Source organism: Mustela nivalis (assembly GCF_964662115.1).
Source record: "Mustela nivalis genome assembly, chromosome: 5".
In the NCBI taxonomy this organism is placed as follows: domain Eukaryota; kingdom Metazoa; phylum Chordata; class Mammalia; order Carnivora; family Mustelidae; genus Mustela; species Mustela nivalis.
This window is the reverse complement of record NC_139024.1, coordinates 116901775-116919963: the sequence shown is the minus strand read 5'-3', so window position 1 is coordinate 116919963 and position 18189 is coordinate 116901775. Positions and strand designations below refer to the sequence as shown.

The window sequence follows — 18189 nt, the reverse complement described above, 5'->3', positions numbered from 1 at the left end:
GGCCTGCTTCACCTTCTACAGCCAGGCCTGCCTCCATCCCAGCCAGAACAGGGGGCTGGTGAGGCCCAGAGCGGAGCGGCAGGTTCGCTTGGCAAGAGCTGGAGGGGGCTGTCCCTTCCCCAGGCCCTCCAGGCCTAGCCCACCGGCTGTCTCACCTGCCTTCTCTAGGCCACTTTCCCTCTCTTCATTGTTTTCTGCCCCACTTGTCCCTAGGGCATGTGCTTGCTCTGTGTCTTTTTCTTGTCCCAGATCCTGGGGCAGAGAGCCCACCAGGATGGCCTCCTGAGGCACATTCCCCAACTACACCCCCATTGCACCCAGTGGGGCCACAGTGGAAACCAGTTTGAGAGCCAGGCGTCCTGCCTCAGTCTTCCCCGCGTCAGAAGGGGTTTGAAAGGACCAGGCCCACTCAGAGGCCTGGGATTTAGCCATAGGCTGGGACGGGCTAGAGGAACAGTTTGGGCCCTGGGCTGGCCCCTCCTCACAGGCCTGCTGTGCTCATCCAGCTGCTCTTTATGGGCATCTCAGGGCGACAAAACCGAGGTCCTGCTCTGCTCCCCGTCTCAGGACCCAGCACTCCACCTGCTGGTTGCTTGGACCCAAACCCCAGAGCCATCCGTGTTTCCCTCCCGGCCAGCGCTCTCATCCAGACCATTAGCAAATCCCGTTGGCTCCAGTGTTGGTCTTTCCAGACTCCAGCCGCTTCTCGCTTCTCGTTCCAGCGCCTTCGGGGAACCCTGCCTTCTCTCACCCAGACGACCACAGCCACCTGCCTGCTGGGCTCCTGCCCTGCTCTCCCCTGCTCTCCCCCAGCAGCCAGCGGTCCTTTAGAACCTGAGCCCAGTCACATCCTGCCTCTTCTCAAACCCCGCAGGGGCTCCCAGCTCCCTCAGAGTTCTCAGTCTGACCCACAAGGCCTTCTGCATCAGCCCCCCTCCCCAACCTTCCTATCCTCATCCCTTCCCTCTCTCCCTCCTCACTCTGCTCCAGCCACGTGGCCCTTACTCCTCAACCACAGCAGCCACGCTTCTGCCTCAGGGCCCCTGCAAAGGCTGTTCCCTCTGCCCGGATGCTCTTCCCGCAGATACCTGCATGGCTCCCGCCCTTGCCTCCTTCAGGTCTTCAGGCAGATGCCACTTCCTGAGAGTGGCCATCTCTGACCGCCCCAGCTGAAAGAGCATGACTGCTAGCGACCACGGTCACTTGTCCCCTTCCCTGCCTTGCTCTCCACTGCACTCGTCACCATCTGACACACCTGACCATTTCCTTATTCATCTGGTTTCTTGTCTGTCCAGCCCTTCCAGAATGTCAGCTCCATGAGGCTGTGGTGGGGGCTAGGGGGTGGTTTTCTGCACTGCTGGGGTCGCCGAATACAGCTGGGGCTGGCCTCCCCCTACCGGCCAGGAAGGGGAAGAAGGGGAGCGGCTCGCATTCCACCCCCCCCCCCCCCCCCCCCCCCCGGTGCCACAAAGACACCGGCCACCTTCCTCCAGGTCAGAATTCATCCCAGAGTCCAATGACACTGGGAAAGCAAGCTGTGCAGCCCTCAGGGGGGCCCTCTCAGAGCAGGCAGACTTGGGCCCTGCCCTGCAGGAGGCAGTGGTCTCAGGACAGGACTGACTCTTCCCGATGAGCCGTGTGTGGGATGACTGATCTCAAGGACAGCGATGCACCCAGGACAGAGAGGCTGGAGGCCTGGGTATTGCCAGCTCCCACTCCTGCGCCCTCATCTGTGGTATTACATTTGGGCTCCAGGCAGACCAGGAGACCAGGATATGATTGGAGAGATGGAATGGCTTTACCCATTGGCTTTAACCATTTTCCAGTAAGGATGAGCCAACCTGGTACCCCCGACCCTGAGCCTCTCTGGGGCCCTCCAGCATCAGTGGAGACCCAGGCTCTGCCCTGACCCCAAGTTATCCCATTTGTGTTTCCATCGTCTTCCTTCCTCCCTACCTGGGGCGTCATCTCTGAAGGGAGGGCCCTTGGGGACTGCCACATGGACCTTACCTTAGAAGAGATTTTACAGCCAAAGAGAAGGTGAGAGGAAGGCAGGCCTGGGGTCTTTTTTTCATAGGACACCTGGAGACCTGGGGGAGGAGGCCCAACAGTCACGGAAGGGAATCTCCACTCAGGTGGCCAGGACAGAACACCATAGACTGGGTGGCGTGAACATCGGCTATTTATTCCCAGAGTTCCAGAAGCTGGAAGTCCAAGGTCAAGGTGCTGGCCTGTTGGGTTCCTGGTGAGGCCTTTCTTCCCGGCCTGCGGACGGCTGCCTTCTCGCTGGGTCCTCACATGGACTTCCCTCAGTATGTGCACAGAGGGAGACAGGGAGAATCTCCCCTTTCCTCTTCTTGTAAGGGCACCTGTCCTGTGAGATTGGGACCCTGCCTTTCCAACGTCATTTACCTTGAATCACCTCCTAAAAGCCCTGTCTCCAAATATAGTCCCATGGGGCCAGGGGTAAGAGATTAACATACGAATCTGGAGGGGACACAAGTCAGTCTTTAGCAAAGGTCTCTGGGGCTATTGGCCCAAAGAGAGGAAAAGGGCATGTGAAGTCATCCAGAGAGATAAACGTTTCCTGCTTCAAAAGCTCTGAATGTAAAAAAAAAAAAAAAAAAAAAAAAAAAAAGCTCTGAAGGTAAAAATACCTCTGATACTAAATACTAATACTAATACTACTAATACTGATAATAACACTAATAGTTAACACGGTGCCTCTTAAAACACCAGGCACTCATTTCACAATAACCCTGTGGGCTGGTATTCTCACCTTCATTTTGCCAATGGGGAAACTGAGGCACAGATAGTTTAAGCAACTTACAAGGTCGCACAGCTGGCCAGGCTGGGATTTGAACTCCATCCTTCTGTCTGCCCCCCTCCTCCCACCAAGCAGCACTCTCAACTGCTGTTCTAATGTAGCAGAATTTTCTCTATTTGTTGGGTGGGAACCAGTGAGATGTGGTTCATGGCAGGTGTGACTAAGAACTGCACCAGGGTGTAGAGGAGAAGTAGGTGAGGACTGGGGTATTCAGGGAGAGCTTGGAGGACGTAGAACTGAGTTGGCCCTTGAAGGGAAGCAGGGTTATTTTATTTGGGGGAGAGGTGAGTGATAGGACAGCGTGCACCCCAGGCAGGGGGGAAGGCTTGAGCAAAGCAGCAGAAGCTGGATTGAGGAGGGGGTGGGTATGCATCACACGGAGGGGTGGAAGGACAGCGCCTTACAGCTGACCTTGATGCTTCTTCGGGCATCTGCAGCCCCAGCCAAGGCTGGTTAGAGTCCTGGAGTGGCCCCAAATCAGGTGCAGCGAGCCCATCCGTCTCAGGGTAACGTAAGGAGCGGGGCTGCTGCTGGGAATGTTTGTGGGACCTGGGCGAGGGTGAGACAGCTCTGGCTTCCCATGGCCCTGCCTGGGTTTGACCCGAGCCATTCCCTTGGGAGAATGTCTTAGGCCAGGAGGGCTGGTTCTGCCCTGGGTGCCTGGCGGGGGGCAGAGGAAGGACTTGCCTCCGACTCTGTGTCCTCCCTGCTGTGTGACATTAGACGAGTAATTTAACCTCTCTGAGTCTCTGAGAAGACAGGGAGGTCACTGCCCATCTCAGTGGGCTGTCGTGAGGATTGGAGATGAAGGGAACGAAGAGGCTGGCACGTAGCAGGTACTCAGAAATGGCTGTCATAGGTGATGTAAAGGGAGAGTGAGGGGGGGGTAATATAACAGCCTGTTCTGTGTGCTTCAGATCCCTGAGGAGGGAGGACTCCCCACTGAGGGCAGAATTGTCATGGGGGATCAAGGAGGAGGAGACCCCGGAATTGGACCCTGAGAGTTGGCCAAGAGGAGAGGAAGGGGAAGTCCAGAGAAGCAGGGGGCCTGAGAACAGAGGACAAGTAGGATCTGGGTGAAATTCTGGCTTTTGGTTGTATCACCATCATTATCAACATTTTTTTGAATATTGTGCAGGTGACTTTGTTTTTGGCTCTGAGGGACAATATTCAGTATTTCTACTATTTAATGAATGAGTGTTCCAGAAGGTGCTTGGCATTTTTCATTCACCAAAAATGTACCGTGCATTTAACTATATGCCAGGCCCTGCTCTGGATGCTGAAAATACAGCAGGGAACCAGACAGACAAAAACTACTGACCTTAGCAAGTTGACATTACAGTGAGTGAGGAAGACACAAACATGATGAATTCTTGAGGGTTGGGAGCCTAGTATATGGGAATACGTGCTATGAAGAATTATAAAGCAAGGAGGGGAGACTGGAGAGTGCTAGGGGTAGGAAAAGAGTGCCAAGTGAAACGCGGGGAGGTTAGGACATTCGAGCAGACATAGAAATTCAGGGCAGGGAGGCACTTCTATCAAGTGCAAAGGCCCTGGGGTTAAAGCAGCAAGGAGATCAGTGGAGCTGGAGGAGATACAAGTGCCCCTGGAAAGCTATTAGACATTTTCTTGGAGGAAATGAGGAGTCACAAGAGGATTCCAAGTAGAGTAGTGGTGGGATCTGACTTAGGTATTACCTGTGTCCCTCTTGTTGTTGAGGCAGGGAACAGACTGGAGTTGGGGCTGGCTGAGGGACACAAGGTTGGAGGCAGGAAGGTCTCTGAAGAGAGTGATGGGGCTGGGACCAGGTGGTTGAGAGCAGGGCCCAGGATCTGCTGATGGGTTGGGTGGTGTGTGTCGGGGAACGTGCTCCTGTGATCGATAGTGAAATCCACATGCCGCCTTTGTCCACAGCTGGCCCACCCTCTCTGGGCCCCAGCTCTTAATTTCTCTGTCCCTTCTTCAAGCCAGGGGCGGAGAGAACACGCCCCAGGCCCCTGCCTTCCAGGGGCATTTTAGAGGCAGCTGGCAGGAAGCCTGGGGCCCAGAGGAGGCACGCTTTTCACCCTGGGACTCCTTTCTCCAAAAGGTCAAGGCCAATGTGCAAACTTCACACTTCCATAAATGGTCTGCATTTTTCAATAATCGCCTTTTACCATTTGAGTGTCACATGAGACTGAAATATTGTTTTTCCATCCAATGAGTTGGAAAACTGAGATCCCATCAGGAAGTGGTGGGGCTGGAGCAGAGCCCATGCCCCCCTCTACCAGAACAGCACCGGGTGCCCCGCCTGCCCGCTGTGGGACAGCCACCCCCACTACAACAGCGGTGACAAATCAATAACGAGAGCTGACAAGCTCTTTCAGTCACGACCCAGCCTCTGGGCCCTCTCTGCAATAACGTCGGGGTGAAGTGGCGCCTGCCGTGTAGGGGTCCTGGCAGGATGTGATGAGTTAAGACACTTGGACAGTCCTTGGCACCAAGTCTGTGCTCCATAAATGCCAGTTGTTATTCTCAACGATAAAGGGCTTGCAGGGTCGCAACTGCTTTATAAGCACCGGGGAGAAAAGTCCGGACGGCACCGTGCCCATTTGATGGGTTCTGGTCGGAGCGTGTCAGGCTTGTTCTTGGGGATGGCAGATTCTGGCTGTACCAGCTTCCTGACTCTGTGTTTTCAGTGAGGGCGGCTCCTGACCACCATTCAGGAGGGACCTGGCATTGGACCAGAGTGAAGCCTCCCCCCGGCGCCCAGGGTAGGGGGATGAGGCCGGTTTGCAGAAGGCAGGCACAGGGCTGGAGGTGAGTCTGGCAGGTGGTGCTGGAGGTCCACACCCCCACTCCCACATCCTCTCCCTGATGCTCCCTGCCTATCTTCCTGAGCCTGCCCCTGTGCGGGTCCAGCCTGGCCCCTCACCATTTCCTCCGGTCCTTGCATTGGGTCTTAGCATCCTCATTTCACAGCGAGGCCTGTCACAGTCATGTGAATCACCTAAGGTCACACAGCAGTTTGGTGACTGAGCGGGGACCCCCAAGGCGAGAGCGACATGTGCTACCCCAGCTGGGACCCCAGAGACCCGTGACTTGCCCACACTGAGGAAGGGGCCCCAGCAAGTCCCATCCGGGTCTGGACAGAGTGGAGATTGGTCTCTGCCCTCGTGCATTCCCAGATTGTCTGACACCCCAGGGCTTAGCTGCACGGTCCCCTTTGTGTCAGTGTACTCTCCCTCCGAGCTCCCAGCTTCCTCAACGCAGGCCAGGGGGTTATAAAAACTGCAGTTTAGGTACAAAGCAAAATTTAAAAGGCATAAAAGAACAACAGTGACAAATCTCCTTCCCATCACATCTCCCAGCCACCCAGTTCCCTGAAGGCAGCCTCTTCTACCGGCTTTCCAGAGTGTTCGTGTTTGTATATCTCCCCCCCACACACACAAATGGAAGCATCTGAAGTCTTCCTGTTCTGCACCCTGCTCCTTTTGTCTCAGCGTCATGGCTTGGGGAGGGCTCCAGTCAGGACCAGAGTGTTCTGTTCCCCAGCTGCACCAGAATTTACTTAAGCAGTCCCCTGGACAGGCAGCCGGGATGTTTCCCTCCTTTGGCTTTTTACAAGCCGCGCTGCAGCAAATGGAATTAGGCAGCATCAGTTGGCCCCACTGGCTGGAAGGTGAATTCCCAGGAGAGGCACTGCAGGGTGAGGGAGGTGAGCCTCTGTGGTGGGGAGAGAAGACACACCCCCGCCCCTCCCATCAAGGCTTGTCAAGTCACTTCCCCCCTGCCTGGGGTGGGTTTGACCCCCACTCTCATGAGGGTCTGTCCCTACCCTCCACCCCCTCCTGCCCCTACAGCCAGCCTGCAGACAGCTTGCATTATTTGGATCCAAAGAGCACAGTTCAGTATGATTTAAGGGCTCTGTGCAGGAGTTTGTGGGAAAGTTTGTCTGAGGTTTTGCAAAGTGGAAAGGGATATATTTAGGGCCCGGGAGGGCAAGGAGAAGGCAGAAATGGGTTATTACTGTGAAAATGGCACTAGCCCCTGGACAGATGGGGGACCAAGACCGGAGAAGGGAGGGATATCCTTGACCAAGGATCCTCATGATCTGCTCCCTGAGCCCGAAGATGAGCGACTGGAAGGGCTGAGCATCCTCCGGGGTCCCCAGGTTAGGCTGAAGTTTACTGAGGCCAGCCCTCCCCCAGTATCCTCATGGGATAGGATGCGTCGTCCCTGAGCAGTGCAGAGACAGGGAGGCAGCCCCTGTTGTCCTCTGCCTCGAGGCTGGCAGGTACTCATGGGGTCATTTCCAGCCTGGCCCCACTGCCCCTTTGATGACCAGGTCCCTGCCCCTCTGGGTCCTGTCTCCTGACTACTGAGCCATTCTTGCTGGGGTAGGGGGGAGGGGTTGGCAGCAAGGCCTGGGTGGGGGATGGGAGAAGGCAGCATCCCCAGCCCTGGGGCAGCCCATGGCCTAGATTGGACCGCCGTGATGCCTGCGACAGATCCAGGCCACATAGAGCCGCTCCAGTGCTCACACAGATCACAGTGGTCTGACCTGTAGGCCAGGAAGCCACATGTTTGGGGCTCTTTAAGGAGACACGTAAGTGGCTAACAGAGGCTCTGAAGGTTGGGCACCAGGGCAGCCAAAAGGACTTACAGGGGCCAGGGCCGGCCAGAGATGGGAGGCGGGCCCTGCAGCAGGCTTCCCAGGGAACGTGGGTCCAGGCTCCAGGTGGGGCATCTGGGAAAGTTCTAGGGGCTGAGGTTGGGGACTCTGTTGGGTGGGAAAGCTGAGGAGGGTATTTTGGGTCCAGTGCAAGGGTTCAGCCAGATCAGGGTGAGGGACAGTGGGAAGAGGAGCAGATTTACAAGGCAGCTGGGGCTCCCCCACTGGGGCTCTGTGGGGTGCCAGGCCCTGGGGAGGGAGTGCAGGTCATGCACAATGATTAGGCTGCTTGCTGGCTTTGAGGAGCCGCATGTGTCTCTGACAGCTGCAAGCTCGTATGCAGCAAATACATGATCGCATTCCTTTAATTTAGCTGAGTCCTGGAACCCAGGACAGTTGTGGCTGGGGTGGCTGCCACACCGGAGCTGGGGAATGGATCAGGGGGAGAAGGGGGGAGAAGATGTGGGGTGAAAGGCTCATGAAGGAGGGGTGGGGATGCGCACAAGGAGTGCTAAGAACTTACTCTTGGGATTACCCGGGTGGGAAGTCCCCAACCCAGTGCAAGGCTTAGGCCTGTGGAGCCCTCATCCCCATAGCACATGGGGGCCGCAGGCCTGGAATGGGGAACATGGGGCCCTTCCCCACTCTCCAGGGATCTCTCTTCTACCCTCCCAGCTCATGAGCAGCCCCGCCTGCTGACCACCAGCGCACACCTGCCTGTCCCTACCCCCCCACGGCTACACCATGTCTGGCTCCTACGACGAGGCCTCACTAGCTCCAGAGGAGACCACTGACAGCTTCTGGGAGGTGAGACAGCTCCTGTGGCGGTCCAGGCTCCCCTCACCTCCCCTCACAACCTCAGGCCTTGCTCCCTAGCCCCTCGGGTCCCTCCAAAGGCTTTGGTGTTCCATGAGATGGGGTAAGATGACTGCCCTACGGCTGCCCCTGGAGAGATCCTGCAGAGTTTCTAGATGTGGGTGAGACTCCTCCTGTCCGTCTGCTCTCAGACCTGGGCACCTCAGTCCCCGGCTTTACTCTTTCCACAGGGGCTCCCCACCTCCGCCCCTGTGGCATGAATTCCAGAAGCCCCACAGCAACAAAGAGGTGGCGACAAGCTTAGAAGCCAGCATTTCAGGAGCCTCCCAAACTCTTTGAGACCAAGAACTACAATTTTTTCGATTGGCTTCCAGAACCCAAAGCGAAAACTGCCAAACCTATATTAATAAGTGTTTAATGAGGTGTCTACAAAACATAATATTATGTCAAGAAGCTGCAGCTCAGCTCAACACTTACATGACTCTATAAATATGATACATTTAACTCACAAGAACAAAATGAATAATTCATTCTAGTCTGGGTCCAAATTATAAAAATCTTGCGCTTTGTGGCAGCGAGGAAGTTATGTGTCAAGTGGGGTGAGGGAGTGTATAGACCGTCGGGTGTGATGCAGGGCGCTGGAGCCCCCAAAATTGAAAGTCGAGGGAGCCCCCGCGGGGAAGGGCGGGGGAAGATGGACGCGGCGGGCGCCCCCTGCAGGACGCGGCGTCCTGGGTGGCTTGGGGGAGGCGGGGAGCCCGCGGGAGTCGTGCTCGCTCCTTGGCCGCCAGGTGGGGAACTACAAGCGGACGGTGAAGCGCATCGATGACGGCCACCGCCTGTGTAACGACCTGATGAACTGCGTGCAGGAGCGCGCCAAGATCGAGAAGGCGTACGCGCAGCAGCTCACCGACTGGGCCAAGCGCTGGCGCCAGCTCATCGAGAAAGGTGCCCCCATGCCCACCCCGCGCGCATCGCCCCGGCCCTCTCCGGCTGCCCCCAGTCTGGCGCCCGCATGCGCCCGCACCCTTCCAGCCACGGGGCCTTTGAAGGCACCGTCCCCACCCCCGCGGCCTGACCCTCCTCCCACACCCAGTCAGGTCTCCCTGTCCCTGTTCAACTTGACTTTGTACAATTTTAGGTTGGATTAAAAAGACAAAACAAACCCAGACAAACCTTTTATTTCCAAATAATTTTAATTTAGAGAAAAGTTGCAAGAATCCTGGCGAGAGCTACACAATCTTCGACCAGATTCACCAGGGAACGTGTTTTCCCAGTCCCTCTTTCTTCGATGCCAGTGTTTTTCTGAACCATTTACATGGGAGACCTGCCACTTTACCCTAAATCCTTTGCGTAGCTCCCAAGAATAAGAACATCTGTTTACATAACCATAGTAAAGCGATCAAACTGGGGGCACTTAATATAGTCCATATGCAAACTTTATTATAGTAATTGTGCTGGTCCAGAAGGCAATCTAGAATCCAGACCTTTTAGTGGTCTTGGCTCTCAATTCTTTGATCTGGAACACTTTCAGTTTGGGGTTTCTGTGTAATTGTTAAACTATTTTTTCTTCCACGAGACCGGAACTCCCAGGGCAGGGGCTGAGCCTGGTACTCCCCCGCATAGTGCCTGGCACAGATCTGATCCCCAGTATACAGACCAACAAATGACTGTGGAATGTCTGGTCCCAGTGGCCTCCTGGCATCTGTCACCAGCTGCTTCCTCAGTTTTATGCTCAGTCAACATTCTTGAAGCTCTTACTGTGTGCTTGGTGCTGTACTGGGCTTGTGAGGACTTGCAGGTTCCAGGCTGCCCCTCATGGGGCTCACCAGCTGACAGGGGAGCAAGGGAGTGGTCACAGAGGCAGATGCTGTATGAAGAATTCAGTGAGGGCTGCAGGCTGCGGGGTATGAGAGCAGAGCAGTCAGGGAAGGCTTCCTGGAAGAGGTATGTGGGCCCTGAAGGACAGATAAAACTGTAAAGAGAGCAGGGGAGGGCATTTCTGTGGACATGGCAAGTACAGGGAAAGCCTGGGAGAAAGGAAGCATGGGGGAGGCCCCTGGGCAGTGGGTGATGAGGGCCTCGTCACCCCATGACCATTTCCTCAGGTCCACAGTATGGCAGCCTGGAGCGAGCCTGGGGGGCCATCATGACGGAGGCAGACAAGGTGAGCGAATTGCACCAGGAAGTGAAGAACAACCTGCTGAACGAGGACCTGGAGAAGGTCAAGAACTGGCAGAAGGACGCCTATCACAAGCAGATCATGGGCGGCTTCAAGGAAACCAAGGAGGCTGAAGACGGCTTCCGCAAGGCCCAGAAGCCCTGGGCCAAGAAGATGAAGGAGGTGCCCAGGGGGTGGCTGCTGCCGATGGGGCAAGGGTGGGCAGCTGAGCTCGGCGGACTGGGGGCAGTCTGATCAGAGGGGACGAGCCAACAGAGGGAGTGGGCAGGACATCTCCCACTGGGGTTGTGCCTGCGGGGGCGCAGCACTGCCTTGCTGGCCGAAATAGCCACATGGGGCAGGCACAGCAGGACCTGACAGGAGGGTGACTGTGGAGGCAGCAGGCAGCGCCACACAGGGAAACATCCACAGATTGGTGGGCACGGCTCCCAGATACCTGGAGCCGGGTCCTACATCCCTTCTGCCTCTTCTGAATCTGTGCTCCCAGCCCCCGGCAGGTGGGAGGGCTTGATGAGGGGCCGCGTCTGTTCCCGCGCCTAAGTGGGAGCTCTCCCTCCTGTTCTCTCCGCCCCACAGCTAGAGGCAGCCAAGAAGGCCTACCATCTGGCCTGCAAAGAGGAGAAGCTGGCCATGACGCGGGAGATGAATAGCAAGACGGAGCAGTCGGTCACGCCTGAACAGCAGAAGAAGCTGCAGGACAAAGTGGACAAGTGCAAGCAGGACGTACAGAAGGTGCCCCAGGGCCTGGCGGCTGAGAGCCCCTCGGAGTGGGTGGCAGCGGGGAGCTGCGGGCCTGGGTCTCACCCTTCCTTTGCTCCATTGCCCACAGACCCAGGAGAAGTATGAGAAGGTGCTGGATGACGTGGGCAAGACCACGCCCCAGTACATGGAGAGCATGGAGCAGGTGTTCGAGCAGTGCCAGCAGTTCGAGGAGAAGCGGCTCGTCTTCCTCAAGGAGGTGCTGCTGGACATCAAACGCCACCTCAATCTGGCCGAGAATAGCAGGTAGCTGGGCGTGGGGGTGTGGTGGGTGTGGGCACGGATGGCCGAGGGTGGAAGTATTGTGCAAGGCACCCTGGGCCCTGTGGTATCAGGACAGGAAGGGTAAGAACAACAGGGACCGAGAAGGAAAAGGTTCCAAAGACAGTGGCTCTCTGGGTACCAGCCGAGGCAGACTAGGCATGAGAGAAACAGTGAATGTTGCTCTGGAAGGATGGGGTAGTGGCTAAGGCAGGGATAGGGAAGGGGATTACTCCTGAACCAGCCCACCTGATCCTAGCTGGGGGGCCTGCCAGCATCTTGGTCCTCTGAATGGGCTCCCTCTGGCCCTCAGCGAGGACAAGAAGGGGCCACGGTGCATCTTGCCCCCCACCCAATTCCCCATCTCCCCCGCACACAGCTATGTCCACGTGTACCGGGAGCTGGAGCAGGCCATCCGGGGAGCGGACGCCCAGGATGACCTCCGGTGGTTCCGCAGCACCAGCGGCCCCGGCATGCCCATGAACTGGCCCCAGTTTGAGGTGAGGAGGTGTGGGGATGGGGAAGGGAAGTTCGGAAAAACCTGGAAGGGACCTCAGGGGGCAGCTCCCCTGCCTCACTGCTCCCCTGGTGCCCACTAGGAGTGGAACCCAGATCTTCCTCACACCGCCACCAAGAAAGAGAAGCAGCCCAAGAAGGCAGAGGGGGTGACGCTGACCAACGCCACTGGAGTGGTGGAGACCACATCCCAGGCTGGGGACCGTGGCAGGTGAGTGCAGGAAGTTCCTGCAGAGCTTCCTGGGACCAGAGGGGCCCACATACCCAGGGAGATGAGTTTTACCTCAGAAGACAAGACATGGTCTAAATCACAGCGACCTCGAGTACCTACTCGGTGCCAGGCACTGTTGTAAACGTTTTCCATATATTAACTCATCGAAGCCTCCCGACACTCTGAGCAGCGTGTAAAGCGTCCCATTTTGCAGATGGAGAAAATGAAACCCGGAGAGATTAAGACTTGCCCAAGGGCACAAGGCTAGTAAGTAAGCCTCAGAGCCAGGATGTGATGTCCAAGAGGTCATACTGCTTAACCACTAGGTGCCCTTCTCAGATGAGGGGTCAGATGTTCTCAGGGGTCCCTTTCAGCATCCCAACTCAAGGACTGGGTAATAATGCTAACTGTCCTGCCTCACATTTGTCCAGTGAGCTGTCAGTGAGGATCACTGGCTTGGAACCCCCTCTTACAGGACCCATCCCTGCACCAGCCTCGGTGGGTTTTGGGGCCAGATGTCTGACTGGCAGGAGGGGGTTAGCGTGAGGGGCAAGGGGAGTGGCAGTTCACGCTGGGTCCTGTCCTTGCCTCTCAGCGTTAGCAGCTACGACAGGGGCCAGCCTTATGCCACCGAGTGGTCAGACGACGAGAGCGGGAACCCGTTCGGGGGCAGTGAGGCCAATGGGGGCTCCAACCCCTTCGAGGACGACGCCAAGGGGGTGCGTGTGCGGGCACTCTATGACTACGACGGACAGGAGCAGGATGAGCTCAGCTTCAAAGCCGGTATGGTGGGCGGGAAAGGGCGGGGCCTAAGGTCAGGGGATGCCTTGATTTGCCGGGAAAGCGGCGGGGGGCGGGGCCTGGTGCGTGGGCGGGGCCAAACCTGGAGTGGGACGCGGGAATGGGGTGGGGGGCGGGGTCTGAGGCCAGGGGCTGCTTGCAGAAGGGATAAGACCTGAAAAAGGAAGCCAGGGGCTGGGCCTGGGCTTGGGGGGTTTGGCCCGGGGCAGCACGTGGGTGTCGGGGTGTGGCTGGGGCTGGTCTCCAGGGCAGGCGTTGGGGCAGTCTTGGGAGGGCCTTGGGATCAGGCCCAGAATATTAGTATCGGAGAGCTGACTAGCATTGTGGGGGAGTGGGTAGCCCTCCCTGAGCCCCCATCGACACGCTCCTTTGTGTCCCCTTCCTAGGAGACGAGCTCACCAAGCTGGGAGAGGAGGACGAGCAGGGATGGTGCCGCGGGCGGCTGGACAGTGGGCAGCTGGGTCTCTATCCCGCCAACTACGTGGAGGCCATCTAGCTGCCCTGCTCCCCTCCATGCCACCCTTCACTCCTCGTCCACTGCCTCCTCTCCCTACTCTCTCTCGTCCCTCTTCCCTCGCCATAGAGTTCCAGACATATTTTCCGATCAAGCTTTTATTTTTTTAAAAGTCAAAACAGAACAAAACAAAAAATACAGAGACAGAAGCATTTGCAGGGTCGCCTGGAGGCCAGGGTGGTAGGAGTCAGGGTGATGGCCCCAGGGTAGGTGAGGGTCTTAGTATTTAGCCCAAAAGAGACGTTACAACATCTGCTCTTCAGATCCCACCAAAGAGTTTCCCGAACCCTGAGGGTCATCTCCTGGACCCTTCTCTCCTGCCTCACTCCCCACAGACTACGCTTCCCACTCCTTCCCCCAAAACCCAGGCTGCCAGCCTCTGTCCCCCTCCTCTTCTCTGGGCCTGGTTTTCTGACCTCTTTCTTGTGCCCCACCATGCTCCCCTCCCTCCACCACCCTGCTGTCAAAGCCTCCCCTCTGACCCCAGAGAAGGTGGGGGTCCTCTTAGTTTTAGTCTTCCGTTTTGCCCTGAGGAGTACCCTTCTTCTCCTGCCCTCACTCCTAAGGACTGGTGGGGCTGGAGGAACAATGGTCTCTCTCTTTTCCCATAGACTTTTCCCGGGATCCCTAGACTCTCCCAGACATGACAAGGAGAGAGCTGGAGTTGATGACAGTGTCACCGGTGTGTAGGAGGGTGAGTGAAGGGGGCAGGCCCTCAGTCCTCCCAACGCCAGCTCAGCTGAGGGACCTAGACCCTGCTGGGGCCCTTCTTTCCAGCTGTTAGCAATTTGGGGCCAGGCTCTTAGAGACATACCCTGCGGTCACTTGCAGAAACCCTGCCCCCCTCTCCTAAGTCCTCAGGCAGGGGGAGAGGCCTCAAAGCCCAGGGCAAAGCCAGCAACAGTAGCAACCTCCTCCTATCTCCTGGGGAGGAGGGCACCTTGCCTGCCTGCCTTCCCTCCATGGGCATCTAAAGCCACAGACTCACCAGGTTCAGCCAGCCTCCAGGAGACAGCCTTGTGGCCTCCCATCGCTCTTTCCCCTTCTCTGGCCTTCCCGAGAAGACAGGGCAAGACCCAAAGGAGTCTCCAACCTGGGACCATCAGAAACCCTGTAGAGCCCCTGGGAAAGACTTGGCTTTGGCGGGAGGGAGGCACCGAGGCTCTGCGGAGCAGGACAGTCCCATGTCTTTCCTCCTTGTCCCTTTCTCCCCACCCAGTTCTTGCCCCATGGAGCAGCTTTCCCCCTGGCTGACAGCCCCGCTGTATCTCTAGGCCCGGGTCTCAGTTAAAGGATTTTTCGGGGGAGGGTCAGGAGTGGGGAGGGGGCCAAGAGCCTGCCCAGAGCCAGGGCGTTTCCTGGGGTGGGAGAAGGAAAGCACTGCTGGGTTACTGAGTCGTAGTACCTCGTTCCAACTTCCACACGAGTGAGCCCCAGGAGGTTTGGGCAGAAGACCAGGGCAGGACAAAAGCTCAAGGGGGTGAGGGGAGGGTTAGCTGGAAAGAGGAGTCTTTCAGGAACCTCTGGGGTGAGGCCCTCAGACTTCTTGAGCTCAAAGAGAGCTTCTGGGCCTCAGGACTGCAGATACCCTACGTAACCCCTTCCTCAGCACCTGGCCCCCGGACCTCCAGGTAAAGACAGTGTGATACCCCAGCCCTTCTGGCCCCCCTCAGTCCTCTTTTGCTCCCTGCTTCTTCCCCCAGCGCTCCACTGATGGTCTCTAGGCCCTGACCTCATTCATGTGTGCACAGAGGATCCTGGCAGACTCTGGCGGGGGTTGGGGGGTGCCTGAGCTGGCCAGGCCTCAGTCAGGGGGCCAGGGGAGTTTGAGGGTGAGGACGATGGCACCCCCAGGGACAGGCAGACTGTGACCCCCACCCCAGCCCCCCATTTCCTGTCACTGCTCTCTGAGCATCTGCTGCCGCCTGAGATCTGCCCTAGGCCTCTCAGAGCCCAAAGCAAGATTTCAGAAGCTCTTTGCCCTCCCAAATCTAGATCAAAAGCCTCTGCAGCTTCTCTTCCAGATGGGAGTTGAGGTTGGGGGCCTTTGACCTTCACCATGTATGTACCCTTGGAAGGCAGGAAGCTGTACAGCCACGCCTTGGGGCCTGGGTTCCTTCTCTCCATGCCAATGGCTTTCTAGCACCTGGGGAGGGTCTGTGGTCCTATTTGGACCCCAGGCCTGCCCCCTCAGTGCTCCAGCTGCCCATTCCGGGGCAGGGACTTGAAATCCCATTCTGTCTGAGCAACCACCTCCATGGCCCGGTTTGGGACCACTGTCTCTCGGGCCCCAGGCTCCTCAGGACCCCGGAGTGGGATGGTCTCCCACCCAGCAGTTCCCCCCACCCCCAAGCTCTAGGGGCTCAGCCCCACCTGTCAGTGCTGGTGTCCGGGTACTCACCACCACATGGGAGGGCCGCGCCCCTCTCTGTGCCCGCCACCTCTTGTAGCCCCCTCCCTGCACCCTCAATGCTGCGCGGCCCGCTCTGTGGGCCTTGGCGACTCGTGTGTTCGGTTCCCAGTTAACCACCATTCTGCGGCCTGGCTCTGCCAGGGGCCGGGGCTGCCCTGCCGCCCACCACCTGCTGCCCTAGGCTCCCTGACTCCATTAGTCCGACACTTGTGACCCTCCAAGAAGTGCTGTGGTCTCAGCAATGCACATGTTTTGTACATGATCGTGTAATTTAAAGGTCTATAAATACAAATATATCTCTCTCAGTTGTGATTGTATGACTGTGGATAAAATCCAGAACTGTGTCAACCTGGCTGGATGTGGTCCTCTTGAGTCTTGTGTGTCTTCCGAACTCTCTAGAGCTATCCGTGGTGGGGAGGTCTGTCAGGGAGGTGGCGCCCAGCATGCTGAGCGCTGACCGGCTGACTGCCAATGAGCTGAAGGACCGAGGGCCTTTAACCTTTCAGCACCCTGAGCCCTGTCTGTGCAGGGTGGGTGATGGATGGTCTCTGGAGACTCCTGAGGCCCTGGCCCCAGGGTTCTGTGTGCCTGAGGGATGAACACTGACCAAGAGCACTAGGGGCTTTCAGGGTCCCAAACTCACAGTTCAAGGGTGAACCCCCCAAATAGGTTTTTTCTTTTTAAAAAAGATTTTATTTATTTATTTATTTATTTATTTATTTATTTATTTGAGAGACAGTAGTGGGGGAGGGAGAGGGAGCAAATGGAGAGGGAGGGGGAGAAGCAGACTCCCCGCTGAGTGCAGAGCCCCACAAGGGTCTCGATCCCGACCCTGAGAGTCAGGTTGCCTTATTTGTGCAGGGACCCTGACGGCCTGTCGGGGAATATCTGGGCCAATGGGGTTCTGATGGGCAGGTGTGCAGGGGAAGAGGAGGGATTGGGAGTTTGCTGTCGGCACACGAGGTGTCCGTGGACGGGTGTGCACCGGCCAAGGAGTTGTGTGCCTCGTGGCAAAGCTACAACAGCAAGGAGGGTGCCTCACCCCACCACCCCAGACGCCCCTTTCTGGAGGAGCTCCAGCTCCCCACTCCTAGCCATGAGTCCCCTTTCCTCTCCTCCCTCCCAGCCCCAGCCTGAGACCCCAGGCTGCTCCAGGCCCAGGTCCAGCTGGGGGCACACCAGCAGGTGGCTCCAGGGACTCTGCTTGGGGGGCAGGGCAAGAAGGCTGGAGACAAAACCAGTTCAGCAGAGCTGAGCTGAGTGCTGGCCAGAGTCCCAGTGGGCCCCCTCCCTGGGAGGAGGCAGACAGCCGGGGGCCCAGAGAGGCACAGGCCTGGGGCAGGGCCCCCTAGTCCTGTCCCAGTCCCAACTGACAGATGCCAAGCTGTTGTTTGCTCACTGCCAGGAGTAAACTTTCTTCTGGAGACAATAAAATTGCTGGGGGCAGAAGGCAGCAATATGGGGCAGCATTTAACCCTCAGTGGCCTGGGCAGCACTGGCTGGCTCCCAGTCCCGTCTCTTGGGAGTCTGGCATCAGAAGTGGAGGGTTATGGGAGCAAAAAGTGCTGACCAATCACAGAGCAAGAGGCATGGAGGGGCAGAGAGAGCACTGTCCTGTGGGTTCAGTGTTTGGTTCTGTCGCCGATCGACTGTGTGACTCTGAGTAAGTCACTTCACGGCTCTGAGCCTGTTTCATTGTCTGCAGAACAGCAGGGTAGCCCCCAGTTTTGTTGGGAAGGTTAATGATAGAAAACCAGTGCAAGCATCAAGTATGTATTCGGTACTCAGGACACGGGAGCTGGCTGAACAAATATGAGGAGGCTGAGACATGCTGCCTTCCGGATAGTGGGTGGGAGGTCCCCATCTACCCCAGCGTGCAGGACTCCTGACCCCCATTGCTCCTCATCAGTGTGGGGTGCTTCACAGGGAGCATCGCAGAGGTCCATGACTCCTGCCAAGAGAGGGACACCGCAAACAAGCCAACCTCTCTTCCACCATGTTTGCTGCTGCAGAGCCAGGGTCCCACAGCAGGGGCTGAAGAGCCCACCTTCCCTGCGCCCCTGCTGTCCCGTCTCAGAGCCCCCGGGGTTGGCCAAACAGAAGCAGAGGCTCAGGATCCCCTTGCAAGTCCCCTCCAGCTCCAGTCCTGCTCCCTCCTTTGGGCACCGGCCTGGGAGGGGAGGAGATGAGGGTCATTCCAGGCCCTCCTTGGCCTTGATGGCTCACTGCCTCTCT

General features: G+C 57.4%; 1 protein-coding gene across 3 annotated transcripts in view; it reads left to right on the top strand.

Moving 5' to 3' along the window:
• The window catches only part of PACSIN1 (protein kinase C and casein kinase substrate in neurons 1), a 55172-nt gene extending 38865 nt beyond the window's left edge, over positions 1–16307 (top strand). For 2 of the 3 annotated variants that reach the window (XM_082732397.1, XM_082732399.1), the window contains exons 2-10: positions 8157–8288; positions 9089–9245; positions 10406–10641; positions 11056–11211; positions 11309–11484; positions 11879–11999; positions 12099–12226; positions 12822–13009; positions 13414–16307. In XM_082732397.1, the coding sequence (XP_082588523.1) occupies positions 8226–8288; positions 9089–9245; positions 10406–10641; positions 11056–11211; positions 11309–11484; positions 11879–11999; positions 12099–12226; positions 12822–13009; positions 13414–13523 (1335 nt within the window). In that variant the 5' untranslated portion in view covers positions 8157–8225 and the 3' untranslated portion in view covers positions 13524–16307. Of the gene's footprint in view, positions 1–5505; positions 5627–8156; positions 8289–9088; positions 9246–10405; positions 10642–11055; positions 11212–11308; positions 11485–11878; positions 12000–12098; positions 12227–12821; positions 13010–13413 lie in introns of all 3 variants that reach the window. The other variant, XM_082732398.1, reaches the window with a different exon arrangement.
• Positions 16308–18189: the final 1882 nt, after the last annotated feature.